Below are 16703 nucleotides of genomic sequence, written 5' to 3' on the forward strand. Positions count from 1 at the left end.
GGTGGTGGCAAGGAGAGTGAGACTAGAGAAGGCTGAGTAGGGGAAGAATGAGCTACTTTCATGTTAGAACTTGTGTTTTTATGCTGATTCAGCAGTCGAGTGTGTGGAATAAAAACACAGTTCGTTCTTTTTCCATCAGTGATGTAAGCCTATCCGATTGGAAGGCTCATCAGGACGAGCACGCATTAGTAAGAAAGTCATTCTTCAGGACTTTTACGACGTATCCAGTAGCAGTTTTGCACATTAAAAACAATTGTATTTCCTGCAAAACTTTGGCTCCGTGGTACATATTGATCGTTTTAGGTAAAAGCCCAAAGATATAAGAACTGTTTAAAAGCCAGCCGGAACGAATGATGAAGTGGTAGTTCCATTAAATCTGAATGTGGTTTTGTTTTTTTTTAATCATTAAAAGCTAAATTTGGATTATGAAAATAATCACTGTTGAACATACAAATGTAGGCAGCACAAATATATGGGAAAGGACAGGAGAGGAGACAGATGACAAGAAAGTAACTATATGAATTATAAGGCAAGGTTCATGGCATTGACTGTCCTGGTGGCTGGACCCACGTGTTCAGGACATTGAAGCAACTGCACCCCGGTCAGAATGACGTAGAAACCGTGAGCAGGTGTGATTGGAACAAGATGAGCCTGGGAGTTACGGGGCCCAGAGAACAGATGGTTTAGTGGGTTGTGGCCAGGAGTCCAGATTGAACTCTGAGTGCCGGAGGAAGGGTTTTAAATGGGAAAATACTCTTACGTCATTTGCATATTTATTTCTTGTTTTTTTTTTTTTGTTTTTTTTTTTTCATTTTTCTGAAGCTGGAAACAGGGAGAGACAGTCAGACAGACTCCCGCATGCGCCCGACAGGGATCCACCCGGCACGCCCACCAGGGGCGAAGCTCTGCCCACCAGGGGGCGATGCTCTGCCCATCCTGGGCGTCGCCATGTTGCCACCAGAGCCACTCTAGCGCCTGAGGCAGAGGCCACAGAGCCATCCCCAGCGCCCGGGCCATCTTTGCTCCAATGGAGCCTTGGCTGCGGGAGGGGAAGAGAGAGACAGAGAGGAAAGCGTGGCGGAGGGGTGGAGAAGCAAATGAGTGCTTCTCCTGTGTGCCCTGGCCGGGAATCGAACCCGGGTCCTCCGCACGCTAGGCCGACGCTCTACCGCTGAGCCAACCGGCCAGGGCCACATATTTATTTCTAAGTAATTTTTTTTACTTAGAAATTTATTGTAGGTCAATTGCAGTTGACCTACAGTATCATGCTCGTCTCAGGCATACCTACCACATAGTGACGAGGCGTTTCTATAACGTGCGAAGTGACCGAGAGCAACCTAACTGGAAAGTAAGCTCTTCCTCTGCTCTAAGCACTGGCAGCAGGCAGGTCAGATAAACTCCACTGACGAGAGTTGCCCAGTGTTGTTTCTGGCAAGGACGGCGATGCGTGCTGTTTGTGTAAGCGCGCCACCTTCTAACACCTGGTCTGGTAGGACAGCGCTCCCAGAAAGGTGTGGGATGACAGTCAGCCCGAGGTCCTGGGGCGCAAGAACTGGAGCCAAGGGGAGCTGTGGTAACTCTGACACGTCCCAGCAGTCCCAGCAGCGGAATCGGGGTGAAGGGCACCACGCTCTCCTGCCCTGCTGTCTCCTGTTGATTGGATGGAGGAGAACGTGTTGGCAAAAACTCTTCGGTTCCATCTACTTGGCACTTACTCTCCCCCCTTTGGGGTGGGTGTTGGGAAGGGATTTTTGAGGACGGCGTGAAACCGTTTGCTGGAGCGTTTCACATGGAGATACTGAGACTTTTCCTGGGTCACTTGGACATCAAAGCCTCAATGACATTCACCTTGCTTTCTGTACTTGGTGCAGACTTTTCCGCCAGCGACACCTTTTCCAGCAGTCCATCGTTAAGAGTAAAAAGCCCTGGCGTGTCATGAGCGGTGACCCAAGCCCATGAATGTACCCCGGATACCCTCCTGACTAGTGGTCCCTTGGACAGGGGAGTGGTTTCACCTCTGAATGGCGGCGAGGTTGTCCATGGGGGACGCTAGTGGAGCAACGAGGGCCACAGGCAGCGGAAGCTGCCGCTCAGACGTGACACGTCACGCGTTCAGAGAACCGCAAAGGCTAGGGATGCGTCTGGATCTCAGGCGTGGTCGGTGAGATTGGCTTGGACGCGCTCCCTTTCCTGGCTCTGTTTTTGCAAGCCGGAATTTGAGCCAGAAGAATTCCTCCCCGTACACGTCTCAAGTCTTGCCCCGGCACATCCACCCCAGGTCTGCTTCCGAATCACCAAGATAACCTTGAGATCTGAGCCTTTGACGGGCACCGCAATACACGCGCGGCCACGGGAGAGCCACCTGGCAGTGCCTGGGGAGAGGGTCACAGGCAGAAGGGAGAGAATGGATGAAAAAATAGGTTCTTTTCCATTCAACTGGACGTGATTTTTTTTTTTCCTTCTTTTTAATGAAGTAAGCATCAGCTGAAAGAGAAATACTTTCTCAACTCAGAATAGCTGGATGGTGAGGGAGAGGGAATGCGGGAAAGGGATCCGGTGGGGGTAAACACGCATCTTATTGCATGAGCGCCTCAAATTCGGAGAAAGTTTGAATGCATCCCATTGCAGTTCCTTCAGACGTCTACTTGGACTTGGGGCTATGGAAACTTTTTAATGTGAATACTGGCTCTTGTTTTATTTTCTCTGTTTTAAAAGCTGTGTTCTTATTTCCAGGTTTACCAAAGATGCAGGTCATCAGGAACTACAGCGGGACGCCACCCCCCGCTCTTCACGAAGGTCCCCCGTTACACATCCAGGCCGGGGACACAGTTGAACTTCTGAGGGGAGACGCACATAGCACGTTCTGGCAGGTACGGTCTCAACGGCAGTCTGGTGGGTTTCACGAACGACCTATTCCCGCTTCAAGGACAATACTCTTGTTTTTAGAAACTGACTGACTGCTTTTGGCTTCAGAAATTTTACGTGCTGTGGGAAAAAATAATTTTATTAACCTTCCTCATATTTACCAATGCTGAAGTGGCAATGAGCATTAGAACACTCAAGATAAATGCTGTCAGTGTTGTGAATCATAATTACCAATTTTTTTATTTTTTTTAAAAAATTATATTTTGCAAGAGCATTTTTCCCCCCAAACCTAGGACCTGTGGGTATGATCTAATTTGCATGGCTTGCATGTATTAATGGTTCACTTAAGGGGAGTTAGCTAATTAGCGTGCCAGTGGCCATATTTGATGCGTCCCTGCCCACAGTATTACCTGAGATTCTCAGAGGTGCTCTGAGCATCACTCATGAAATATATGAAATGCGAAAAAATGAGTGAGCAGTTGATATGTGCTGGTGGTGAGATCTCTCCTGGTCAGTATGCCTGTATTTGGTTCAAGGGTTTTGTTGACTGAGGTATACGTGGCATAGTGCTAGGACTTGATACAGTAGGGTGGTAGGACATTGCTGCTCATTAAATTATTGGCTCTACTCATGTGTATTCTAGAAATATTTTCCAACAGAATTAAAGAGTTTGTTGAATTGGAGTGAACTTTGGTCAGAGGTGAAGAGACAGCGGAGGTGGACTGCTGGGTAGTAACCCATCATGCACGTGCATAAATAACAGCTATTTTGTTTGTGGAAGACTTGTATTGCCTCCTATCTTGTTTCAGAAGAATGCCTCCTCCGGATTGAACATCTGTTTCCAATTACGTTTCAGTTGCTGTAGCCCATGACTTGGCCAAAGCTCCCCATTCTCCTTAAGCATCCTGTTCCTCTCAGACCTCATCTTTCCCCCCAAAAGAAAAAGAGAGTGACAGACTAAATTCTGTCTACCCTCTGTCTCCCAACTCGACCACAAAACACACCTGCTTTTGTGCCTGTCAGATTCTCTCATTCAAGTATTTTATTTTATTTATTCATTTTTAGAGAGGAGAGAGAGAGAGGGAGAGAGAGAGACAGAGAAAGAGAGAGAGGAGAGGGAGACAGAGAGAGAGAAGGGGGGAGGAACTGGAAGCATCAACTCCCATATGTGCCTTGACCAGGCAAGCCCAGGGTTTCGAACCGGCGACCTCAGCATTTCCAGGTCGACGCTTTATCCACTGCGCCACCACAGGTCAGGCTATGCTGGCTCTTGATCCCTACATGTTCACCTTCCTTCCCCGTTGACTCCTTTCCTACAGCGTGTAAATGTGCTCAAGCTCCTCCCCTCCTGAAACACGTGTAACTCAGCCTGTTGTCTGGCTGTCTGCCTCCCGCCCCCATCGCCAAAGCAGAGCTTCTCGGGAGAGCAGCCCCCCCTCCCCCGTCTCTGCTTCCCCTATCCGTCCATACTGTGGTCTTCTCCTGCAGAAGCGATTGTGACCCACCTCACTGGTGCTACTTGAAACCAACGGCTTTGAGATCTATAACCACGTTTACAGTATACAGTTTGGTGTTTTGGCAAACGTATATATGAGTGAAAGCATCACCACCAACCAGGATAACGAGATCAGCCCCCAGAGTGTGTGTACACCCCCACACCCCTCCCCCACCCCAGCCAACCCCTTTGCGACTTTCACACTCTAGATGACGTTTGTGTTTTTTTTAGAATTTCATATAACACATCATATATTATGTACTTTTAATTTGGTACGGCTTTTTTTACCCAACGTTAATTATCTTGAGGTGTAACCGTGTTAACGTAACAACAGTTCTTTCTCATTTTTTTTTTTAAAACCACTTTATGGAGGTATGATTGACATAGAAAAAGCTGTGGTTGTATAACGCACGCAACCTGATGAGGTTGGAGATAAGTAGACATCCTTGGAATCATCACCGCAGTCTTGGCCAAAAACATATCCATCACCTTCAAAAGTTTCCTCCCACCCTCTTTGTTTATTTTTGATGGATATGATAAGAATGCTTAACATATAATTTACAGTCTTAGCAAATTCTTAAATATGGAATACAGTATTAATAATTATATACTCTGCTGTACAGCAAGTCCCTGGGACTTATTCATCTATAAGAATTGAAATTGGTGTTCTCCTACCAACACCTCCCCTTTCCATGTTTCTCCAGCCCCTAGCAACCAGTCTTCTGTTCCCCCTTCCTATGACTGACTATTTTAGATTCCTCATATAAGCATAGCCAAGACATGGAGGAAACCTCAATGCCTATCAGTGGACGAATAGATACAATGTGGTGTATGCATGCAATGAAATCTTATTCAGACTTACAAAGGCAGGAAGTCCTGCCATTTGCAAAAACATGGAAGACCTTGGAGGACATTATGCTAAGAGAAATAAGTGCCTTTTTAAAAATTGCTGATTGTTATTCTATACATATATGGATGTAGCACAATTTATTCACGTATAAGCCTGTTGATGGACTTTCAGGTTACTAACAGTTTTGGACTGTTGCAAATAAAGCTTCTGTGATCGTTCAAGTATATGTCTTTGGATGACCATGTGCTTTCATTTTTCTTAGGTGAATACTGACAGGTGGATGATATGTAGATATATGTTTAACTTTTTGAGAGATAACCCGCAACATTCTACCAAGTGATTTTACTGAGTTACAGTTCTCCCAGCCGTGTATGACTGTTCTGGGTGCTCCTTATCCTTGCCAACACTGGGTATGCTCAGTCTTGAACTTTCTCTCTTCTTACAGATGCATAGTCGTGTCTCATTGTGGTTTTAATTGTATTTCCTTAATAACTAATGATATTGAGCACCATTTTATGATATTTACCGTCTATATACTCTCACTGTAGATTCCTGCCGATATTTTATATGGACAATCCTGTTACCAATGAATAAACACAGTGTCACTTCTTCCCGGCAGTTGAGATGCCTTCTTTGTCTTTTTTTATGATCTTGTGACAATGGCTTAGAGCCTCCAGGAGAATGTTGAAATAGAAGTGGTAGGAAAAGTGCATCCTTGCTTTGTTCCTGATCTGAGGGGAAAGTTTGAAGTCATTTACCATTAGGTACAATGTTGCCTGTGGTTTTTCATAAAAGCTTTTTTTTCTGAGACAAGGGCGTTCTCTTCCCATTCTTGTTAGCTGAGGGTTCTGATCAGGAATGCTTGTTGGATTTTGTCAAATGTTTTTTCTGCATCAATTGAAATTATTTCATTTTTCTTTTTTAGTTTGTCAATATGATGACTTACATTAATTGGTTTTCAGATGTTAAACTCAACTTTCTTTCCTGAGATAAGTCCCAATTGATAATGACACATTGTCCTTTTTTGTATGTTGTCATTTTATTTTCTTGTGATGTCTTTGTCTGGGTTTGGTAATAGTTTAATGCTCAAAGGATGAATCGAAGACTATTGCCTCCTCTTAAATTTTTTGCAAGAGCTTTTATAAAGTCAGGGTTATTTTCTCCTAACGTGATTTACAGAATTGACCAGGGAAGCAAGCTGTCTGGGGCTGGATTTATCTTTGTAGGAAGATTTCTTTTTAATTACAAATTCAACTGGAATAACTACAGGGTGGGGCCAAAGTAGGCTTACAGTAGTATGTGAAGCAGTTTATTCTTATATTATTACTGTGTTATTTTCTGTAGATACAATGGTAAGCTCATTATTGCATTATTTTCTGTAGGAACAACTGTACACACCTTTTGCCCCACTCCATAGGTAGCCCTCCAGGCTTTCTGTTGCTTTTTGAGTGAGTTTTGGTGGTTTGTATATAGAAGCTGTGGTGATGTCAGAGCCCCCATTTCTGACATTGGTAATTTGTGTCTTCTCTTGCTCTTTTTTTTTTCTGGTTAGTCTAACTAGATGGTTATGCGTTTTATTGATCTTCTCATGGAACCAGCTCTTAGTTACATTGATTCTCTCGTTTTTCTGTTTCCTATTCATTGATTTCCGCTCTGGTCTGATCATTACTTCTTTTTGTCTCCTTATTTAGGGTTAAATTTGCTCTTATTTTTCCAGCTCCGTAAGGTAGCTTGCTTTTTTTTTTTCTCCTCGATTTGAGAACTTTCTTGTTCTAATGTAACAGGTAGTGTTCTGAATTTCTAAGTAATCCCTTTGCCTTCTCCCAAAATGTTATGCTGTTTCCATCTTCAGCCAATTTAAAATCCCTTCTCGTTTCTTGGAAGACTTCAATCATTTTAAGTTTATTAAGAATTGTTTCTGGACCATGATATGGTCTGTCCTGATAAGTGTTGTGTGTGCACCTGTGAAGAGGGTGTATTCTGCTCCCTTGGGGGAGGATGCTTTCCCAGTGCCAGGTGGGACGCACAGCAGCCAGTGTTCTGTATTCTGCTGGCTGAGGATATGCACATTCCGTCTACCCGCTGTCCTACACTCAGGTCTGAAACCTTTGTGTCTTCCCTGTTCCTTCTGCTCTCCTGCTCCTCCCCACGCCGCTTTAGTCATTAAACGGTCCTCACTGTACCTTCCCAGTCACAGTCAGGGCACCCCCCACCCCCCACCCCCGCCCATCTCTGCTGTCACCACCTGCTTTCTACTCCAGTCGACCGCTGCCTGACCTCTGCGATCCCCTTCGGACTGGTCGGACCTCCAGAATGTGTCTGTCCCAGGGACCCTTCTCACCGCCGCCGAGTTCAGGCGCAGTTTCCGAATTCCTTGGTCAATTTTTTCGGTGCCTTCCCGCTGACCGGACGGAAGTCACGCCTGGCCTGAGGGGAGGAGCGCCGTGAAGCGCGGGACCTGCGATGCCCTCTGCGCTGACGTCCCCGCTTCCTCCGGCCCGTCCCTCCGCGCGCCCTGCGGCCTCCGCGCCAGCTCGCCTGCTGCCTCCTCTCTGAAGCCTTCCCTGTCCCTCTCCTGGCTACCCTCTGACGCCTAGCTCTATTTTCAGGCAGAAGTGGATAAATTCCTTCTTATTTAGCCTTTTTTAATAATAATAATAATAATAATAATAATAACAACAACCACCAATGACGAATGCCCATTATACACTCTTTATGTCCAAAGTAGAGTTCTAAGCATACATTACATATATTAACCCATATGGCACTAATTAAAATTCTATAAAATAAATACTACGATTATCTCCATTTTATAGATGAGTGGACTGAGGCAGCATGCGGGTAAGTAGCCTGTGTCCGTGCCTGGCCGTGTTTCCTGATAGGCAGGCGTGACGTGCCTGGTAAAGGGAACGGCGGCGAGTGGACCTTGAGTCACGTGGTGGTGAGGTTGGCGCAGGCAGGGCCGTCTGCTCTACAATCCTGGGCCCCTGGACACACACACACACACTTCACAAGTGTTTCTTCCTGGTTTTCTCCCCCCCGAAGGTGGAACCGATGGCTGGCAGCTTAGCTCGGATGGTACCCCAGCAGGTCAGGCTCTGGTTAGTATAGTTTCCTCTGAGGAGGAGCCTCGGGAAGAGAGGCGTCCCCCACCCCCGCCAGAAACCGGAGCGGTTCTCTCGCCCATGTCCACTGCGGTGACCGGGTCAGGCTCCTAAAGGTGACTCTCCCAGCTGAGGCTTTCCTGCCCCCACATGGGCGCCGGGTCCGGAGTGGTCCCCTGTTGAGTGTCTGCTCCAGCACCTGTGACCCCGTGTGTTTGCCTGTCTGTCTCTTCAGTTCTGGGGGCCATAGGTTGTCTTGTGACCCCCTCCCCTGCTTAGGAATCCAGGACGAGTTGTTGCTTTTTAGGTCTGTTCAGCTTTTTACTTGTTAGGGCAGAGGGATGACTTCCAAGCTTCTTACATGTGGGACTTACATGTGGAAGCCACAGCCCTCTTCTTAGAAAATGGTACTGCCTCCGGTTCTTTCTAGACGGTAAGAAAGATGTTATTATGTACCGTTCTCTCTCAGCAGATGTGGAAACATGAAGCTTCCCTTGTCCAATGGTGTAATAATGGCTTTGGAAGCTCTCGGGAGAAATGAGAGCCTTTCAATGACAGAGTGTCTGTCTGTGTCTGTTGAGGGCGGATATGTGATAGGAACAAGGGAAGCTAATGTCTGGACAGAGAAAAACAATTAGCACATTTATTTCAGATCAGCTAGTGTGTATTGAGTGTCAGCCCCGCGTGCACAAGTCAGACACTGCTCACACTTCAATTGCCAACTCTGATAGTCGGCTCAACATCAGGTCTGTTGTTGGAAGAGCCGTTCATGCTGGAGGCGAGCAATGTGTTTGAATTTTTGCAGATACGTTACAAGTTCTGATATTTCTGACAAAGAGGTAGCATGAGTCAGAATTGTCTTGTGGGCCACTCGAAGCCAGTCCAAGGAATGTTTGTTAACAGGTACTATTTTAGCTCCTATCAAAAGGCCATAGGAGAGTGAGGAAAATTTGAATTCAGGTCACACACCTGTAGCCAAATGGCTGTAGGGCCCGGGCCCATTCAATCCCAGTGTACAGAGGGCTGGCCCTGAGCAGTGCCCCCAACTCTGGCTGGATCACCTGGGGCGCTTCGTAAAAACATCAACACAGAACCCCACATCCAGGGATTAGGCTACAACTGGTCTGGGTTGAACCCAGGCACGAATAATCTGTATAGAACCTCAGATAAATTGAATGTGAGCCACTGACTAGATGATCCAATTGATGAGGTTCCAAGGTCGTTAGAGCCATGTTCTCCAGCTCACAAGTGAGTTATTGATAATAAGCCAACGTATTAAGCATCTCTAGAAAACAGGATATTACAATGAGCACGATACTTGGGCTCTGAAAACGACCAGAGAAAGGGTATGTTTTCAAAGAATCAGTATACATTTAAGATATCCTTGCCACAACCTTCATGCTGAACCTGACATAATTGTTTTAATTCAAAAGGCAGTGCTCAGAGGCAGTCATGAGAGAGCTAGTTTTTTCTTGTAGACTGAACATACGGAAGGCACGTGTAGGAAATGGGTCTGAAGGTGGTCTTACTTGGTGGAATGATCTGGAATGACAAACTCTTCCCTCCCACGTAAGGAATGTCGCGGGTTCGATCCTCTGGAGTCATGTGAGTTTCCAGGGAGCCCATTGCATCAGTCTGCCCATTTTCATGGTCACAGAAGACAGGGCTGTGTGGTTTGCATCCCATAGGATGTGACTCCCGCACCGGGGATCTTTGTAATTGCTTTTGAGAAGGTAGTTTTTAAGCACCTCTCTTGGTCCCTTGCCAGTTGGTTCGTCCTCATTTGCAGTTGCACAAAATTAGCACCAACGAAGCAAGCGGCGTGCTGGAAATTGTAGCTCGTTTTGCTGAGTGTCAAGTTACCGACTCTGCCGCCTTCTAGCGGAATGACCTTAAGGAGACGCTTTCCTCTGTGGGCCTCTGTTCTACCATCCGTAAAATGCCTACAGAAGAAAATAAATAACGCATGATCGTGACTGCGTGTCGAATAAAAGACACAATGTATGAAAGAGTTCTATCACATGCTCATCAAACGGAAGCTGCTGTGTCTGAATCCGTCTACCGGTCCAGTCAAGTACTAATAAAGTGCTACCGTGTGTGGCTCTGTGTTTGGTGCAGAGAGGAACACCAGCAAAACAATTGGTGTCTAACCTCGAGGTCTTAATGATCTAAGGGGGTGATCATAGCTCATAGGCAGTGAGACTGGTTTCCATTTTAACTTTTTTATTTAGGGTTTTTTTTTTTTTAAATCACACTGTCACCAATCTTTTTAAAGTTAAACCTATGGAGAAAGATCTAGATGCGTTATTAGGATGATACAGTGTCTTTGAATTTGAATGTCGAAAATGCCTTTTGTATTAGTTAAGTGCTTTGGCTTATTTAGAAACGTCCAGAAAAAAAAAAAAAGAGGCTTTTTCAAATGAACCTGTTTTCTCCTCTGTTTTTTCCAAGGGAGTCCCTACACGCATTAGTGCAGGAAGTCAGGTTTTTGTTGTAGACTGTCATGTTTTCTACATAATCTGTCCCAAGAATGCAAATCATCCCCCACTAGCTATCAAGAACTTTGTTTGAATAGCGATTCAAAGTCTAGTCTGCGTTATTATTATAACAACAGTAATTTCTAATGCTGTTGAAGTGAGTGGACTATCTGCATTTTTATTATTATTTCAAACAAAAAAGTGGCCAATTGAGCCGTAAAAATGTTCCCTGTTAAATCTTTGCATTGAAAAGATTTCTTTGGCAGCGTTCTCTTTTCTTCTTTGTTCTCTTTCTCTTTTCCTTGAAAGTTCTGTAAGATTGTCTTCAAGTGGAATGAATATAGAAGAAGGGTTTAGGGTAGGTCCCAGTGCAGGTGGAAGGCACAGTTCTGACAGAGCGTCACAACACAGAGAACCATTCTGGTCCTGTCACTGACTGATGGTAAACCTGTTTTTTAGGCCGTTCATTAGGACTTAGTAACTAAGGAGAACATTACTTCAGGCTGAAAGAGGTTGTTCCTATTGGAAACTTTATTTTTTTTCCAGAAAAGGTGCAGATTATACTTACGGGGGTGGTGGGAGGAGGGAGCAAGAGAAACAGGCACATGTAAAATCGTGGCATGCCTTCTATGGTTCCTATACAGTAGGAGGCTTTATACACATTCGCTTCTTAGAATTAAGCTCACGGAACAGGGAGGATTCTGCATCTTCTATCACGGGGTTGTTGTTTTTTTGCTCCATTGTCATTTACGAGTACCCAAATGTTCCACAGGGAGGAGTTTGTAAGCTAATTGGAACCAAAAGGCAATTATAAGCAGGAGAACTGTAATCAGTGTGCCAAATATATGCATTTTTATCCACAATGTGAGTTAAATAACGTAGAAAATAGCTGTGATACTTCACACTTAACAGATCAGGCGTCTACATACATGATCTTTCTTTTAAGAAGTGAAAATGTGTTTACACACATTCTGATTAATTCACAATGATCTCCATAAAGAGGGTGAATTAGCTCAGTGGTTTTAAAGGGCCAAATGTACATCATCCATCCCCAGGGTGGCATTTGCAGAATGCACATCAGGCTGTCTGTCTTCCAAACTTCTGGTCTCCCACTTGAATCCTACACATTAGACCATCCTACCTCTGTTTCAGGCGAGTTGTCTACGGTTGTTAACACCTCTAAGAAAAGCACAGCTTTAAAAGCAGTTTAGTTCTGTGTTGGTGGAACAGTCAGGAAACAAAACATCGCTTTATGGGGAAGTGTTTTGCTTTAAGTCTTTGCCTCGAAGGAATAAAAAAGTCAGCAAATAAGTTGAGCTTTTGGTAGTTTTCAGGAGGAAGGAAGCACCCTACTCACCCTGAGTCCGGAGGCCGGGAGCAGGGGGAGGTCTGGCTCTCGGCTTGGCCGTGGGCGGTGCAGTGTTCAATTCCGCTTTTCCGCCTTCCTAGCCTTAGAGATACAGTGTCATGCGTGCAGCAGGTCGTAACTTACCTTGTCAAGAATTTTTGCTGCCCACATGATTGCTGTATTTTGTGTTCAAACAAGCAACAATCAAAGCGATTTTGTTTTGTTCTGTTCAATTTTACACACATGGTTTTCTCCTTTTAACCTGGGGGAAAAACACGAAGTGTTCACTCAGAAAATAATGTTTTTCATAAGAGATGTGTGTTCTCAGTCCTTCAGTCACTGACATATATTTTACCTTCTGCCTGTGATGTCCTTTCTGACTCCTATTCTCATGTCTAAGTCTTTCTTTCCCCATCAAGGCTCGGGTCTGGGGTCGCTGTCCCTGAATCATGAGGGCTTCTGCCAGAACCTACATCATGCTGTACCCGTTCCCCCAGCCTGGTTAGAGCACCCTGGATTGATGAGAGCTGAGGCACCCACCTTTTCATCTCTAGTGCCCAGACTGGCATAGGCGTTCAGCCGGCGGGTTTAGAATGCAGAACTGTTCAGACCTGCTGTTTCCTTAGATGTTACTTCCCAGTTTGCAAACTCACCTTGTATTAACTCAAGATACTTTATGATGTTAATGGGAAGGCCATTACAATATTCACCCATCTCGTCAGATTTAAATTCATTTTTGTTCTCATGGAACCGTCTTGCAGCTGTTTTACCGTGTGCCCTCAAATGCCTCACCAGTAAAATGGAGAGTCTAACATGTAAGTGACTCACAGGGGTGTTGTAAAAATCATAGGACGTAAACTTGAAAGAAAATTGAAAAGGAGAAAAAAATGGATGTTCTTACGGTAGTCGATGGTTTTTGAAAACTATGCCTCATTTTCCAGAAGTGGGAAAATGGTTATCAGTTTGGTTTAAAAAAAATATTTTTTAATTCTTAATTTTTAGAGAGTTTTGTGTGAGAGCCTTACACAATCTGTCCCCTAACACGGGACCTGATCCAGAGGCCCTCTGAGGGCTGGGAAGTGAGGACAGTGGGCGGGGTTTGAGGCACAATGGGCGGGGTTTTAGGTACAGTGGGCAGAGTTAGGTCTTTCCACCCAGAACTTCTCTCTGCAACCTTAGTAGTTATGTCTGTCACTCAAAGTATTCTTTAGCTTTGTCCTTGGTCTAAAAGGAGACTTTTCTAGTCCCTTCTGGACCACACAGGAATATTGGCTACAGTAAAATTTTCTAAAGCTGTATAATTTTTTTTTTCTCCTGATCTAAAATTCAAGTGTCTGGCTGTACCATATAGGCAGAGGCAAATAAGAACACTAAAGAAATATCTTTAAAAAGAAATCGAATCTCCTTTGTGAGGAAAACTGATGACGGATACCGGAAGACCCATTGCTTCGGTGTCAGAAACCAGAGAGTAAACATCTCTGGGAGCTGTTTTGCTCCCTTTTCCCCCCTCCCAGTTCACATTCCTACCCAGGGCATTTCTCTGTGAAGTGCTGACCTGGATTTCTGCGGGAGCCTAGCTTCGCGGTGTTCCTCCGTTGACCTTGGCTTTGCTTCCAAGCTGCCTCTCACCACTTGCCCGTCCCGTCCCTTGTGTGAAACGTGGAGCAGCTGAGCCCACCTGGGCACTGGGGAGGTGGGGGATCAAAAGCTAATGTGCAAAAGAGCAGAGGCCTGTTTTGTTTTGTTTTCGTATGTCCTGTGATCACGAGGCCTTTTATTCTGACAGGTGTTTATCTGAAAATATTGAGTTAAATCAGGGTCCCTAATTACAGGAAAGGAGAAGAAGGCCCAGAAGTGCCTGTAATCGAACAGCAGAGGCCCCGGCTGGGAGAGATGATTATGGAAGATGAGAGATGTTAGTAGGAAAAGCCTGGAAGAAACATTTTCTCTGGGCGATTGCCAACTGGCTTTGATTGAATAGATCCTGAAGGGAGTTGGCAGGAATGTTTCCAAGTGCACAGACTGGATTCTGGGACTTGGCAAGACTCCCGACAAAGTGGGTGAGGTCCTAACTGTTTACTCTCAAGATGGACATTTCTGGGGAACAGTTCCTCCTGGTACTTTTCCTACGTCCGGTAGAGGGCGAAATGTAGGTGACAGTGTCCCTAGATGAGGACACTACCAGCTAAGTCCAAATTTGGATGGTGAAGTGTTACCTCCTCTTTTCCCCATAGAGAGCAACAATATGAAGGGGAAAGTTCTGAGGAATTCTCTTGCGGTCCCCTCTCCTTCTGTTCTTTTCTAGCCGCGTAAGCTAGGGTCCACCATAATTAGTAAACATTTGTATCAATCACAGAGTCCCTTCCATGGGCCCTTGGGCTCCATTTTGCATCTGACACGACTATTGATTTGGTATCCCAGTGGTTTCAGCAGAGCATGCATGTGTGCCCTGGAGAGTTTTGGGCAAAATAATTTACCAGATTATAACATAGATTGAATTTTAATTATTCCTGGCTACTTGAATTCCGGAAGAATGAATGAATGAGTATAATTTTCAGTAAGTCAAATCTTGTGTGCCCTGGATAATAGAGGACTTCACACACTGAATTAAAATAAATGTCCTTAAGGACCTGAAATGTCCTTATCTTCTGTAAACAAGTACACACAGATTAAATTACTGACACATAATATCCCTCATTAAGAATTTGTGGATCAAATACCTCTTGGTAACAGTAACTTAACTGGAGAACTATAGGGACTAGGGAAAAGTGCTCTTAGACACGCAAAGAGCTTTGGTGGTCACACAGACCTCAGAAATCCATGGGTCCGAGTGTCACTTCACAGAGGAAAATACTGACGCCAAGAAAGGTGGAATGACTTCCTCAAGGTCAGAAGCCCAGGAATAGGGCACCAGCTCCCTGCTCTCTATCCATATCTAATGATTATCTCATTGGATTGTTGTTTTCTGACCCAAAATTCTGTAAAAAAAAAATCTATAAAATAACCAAAGCAAAAGCGAATCAAGGAAATGACATTATCTGAGTGGGACCCTTGAAAGTGGTGGCCGTGCTCACTCATTTTTACTCCCCTGGTTCCTAGCAGAGTGCCTCATGCATATTAGGACGTCAGGATGCTTTTCATTAAAGCACTCATGCTGTTCTTGGTTGAAAAGTAAAAAAAAAAAAATTTATTGCTGCATTATGAGTATGGCACTATTCCTCAGAATATTTCCTCTGTGATTACTTCATGATTAAAATCACCAAGGATTGGAAAACATCCATTAATTGTTTGCCGGAATTAGAAAAGCAAATTTCTATATTTTGGACTTTTGTTAAATAATGATTCATTTTGGGGGTTACATGGCTGCTCCCCAAATAGGATTTTTTTCCCCAAAAGGTAGTAAAACCTTGTCTTTCTTTCCAGATTTTGTATCGAGTAACTATACTCAAAGTTTGGTTTGCCTACATGAAAATTGGCTTTTGCTTGCTTGTTTTTTTTCTTTCATCAAAGGTATTCTCTTGTTGTCTTTGCCAGAAAAACACAGTTATAAGAGTGTGATTTAGGGCTGCATCATGCCCAGTATTTTACCCAGGGAGACTTTGGAGAAAAGACCTCAAGGCACCCGTAACTAGAGGGTTCCCTGCCCTGCTGGGGGACTCCAGGAAGCTCACACCACATATTTTTTTGGATAAGAAGAAAAATATTTTACAAAGTTTCATTCTGTTGTTACATTCATGTCACAGCTCGCAAGTGTGGAAATACAGCTTAAGGCTTCTCAGTGGGTTTTCTCTTAGTGTCATTTCACAACTTTTAATTTGTTTGGAGTTTTTGACGCTTGTGTCTGCCAAAACTTCAGAGGTGTAGTCCAACACAAACAATTTTGTGCTCATTGGAAAAACCTTCAAATAAAATTGAGGGATTTGTCCTCTGTTTTGATGACTCGGTACGCTTTTAAACCCTTACAAATTGAAGATAAATTTCAAAGATTCTAGAACGAGATGCAAATATTTTCTTTTTTGTTATTCCAAATTCTAAGTCCATGACAGCCACTTAACTATAAATGAACTATATACCAGAGCTATAAATTTCATGCAGCCATTTATAAAACCTCACGCGTGTTTCCTGTTTTATACATTGGACAAAAGCTAAAGATTCTGTTCTCTTTTGACTAAGAAGTGATACACGCTCATGCCTTATGGTTTTGTTCTTTTGTGTGTGTGCGTGCACATTTTGGAGCTCGTTGTAATGACCATTCAGTAGTAGAACCATATGCAATTGTGCTTAGCAAATTGCCAAGGTGAACGCTAGTGGAAAAATGTAGATCTCACTAATCATAAAGGAAGCAATTAGGATGCAAGAATGTGCATACTTGCAAGAAAGCATTAGGGCATTTGAGATAAAGAATTGGACTATCTGGAATGCAGTTTTTCCTGTTCAGATGAAAGTCATATGGGAGTCTCTGTTATTTGTGGCTTAGCAAACTTGCCTAAATGTAAGGAAGACAGTGGCCAACGAAAAAACTGAAAATTCAAAAAAGTGAAAAAAAAGTCAATTAAGAAAAATT

At 44.2% G+C, this 16703-nt stretch overlaps 1 protein-coding gene across 2 annotated transcripts in view; it reads left to right on the forward strand.

Moving 5' to 3' along the window:
• The window catches only part of VAV3 (vav guanine nucleotide exchange factor 3), a 315192-nt gene that overhangs the window by 261484 nt on the left and 37005 nt on the right, over nt 1–16703 (forward strand). For both annotated transcript variants that reach the window (XM_066246277.1, XM_066246278.1), the window contains exon 20: nt 2734–2870. In XM_066246277.1, coding sequence (XP_066102374.1) covers nt 2734–2870 — 137 coding nt within the window. The remainder of the gene's footprint in view (nt 1–2733; nt 2871–16703) is intronic.

The sequence above is a fragment of the Saccopteryx bilineata genome, chromosome 11, assembly GCF_036850765.1.
Source record: "Saccopteryx bilineata isolate mSacBil1 chromosome 11, mSacBil1_pri_phased_curated, whole genome shotgun sequence".
Lineage (NCBI taxonomy): Eukaryota > Metazoa > Chordata > Mammalia > Chiroptera > Emballonuridae > Saccopteryx > Saccopteryx bilineata.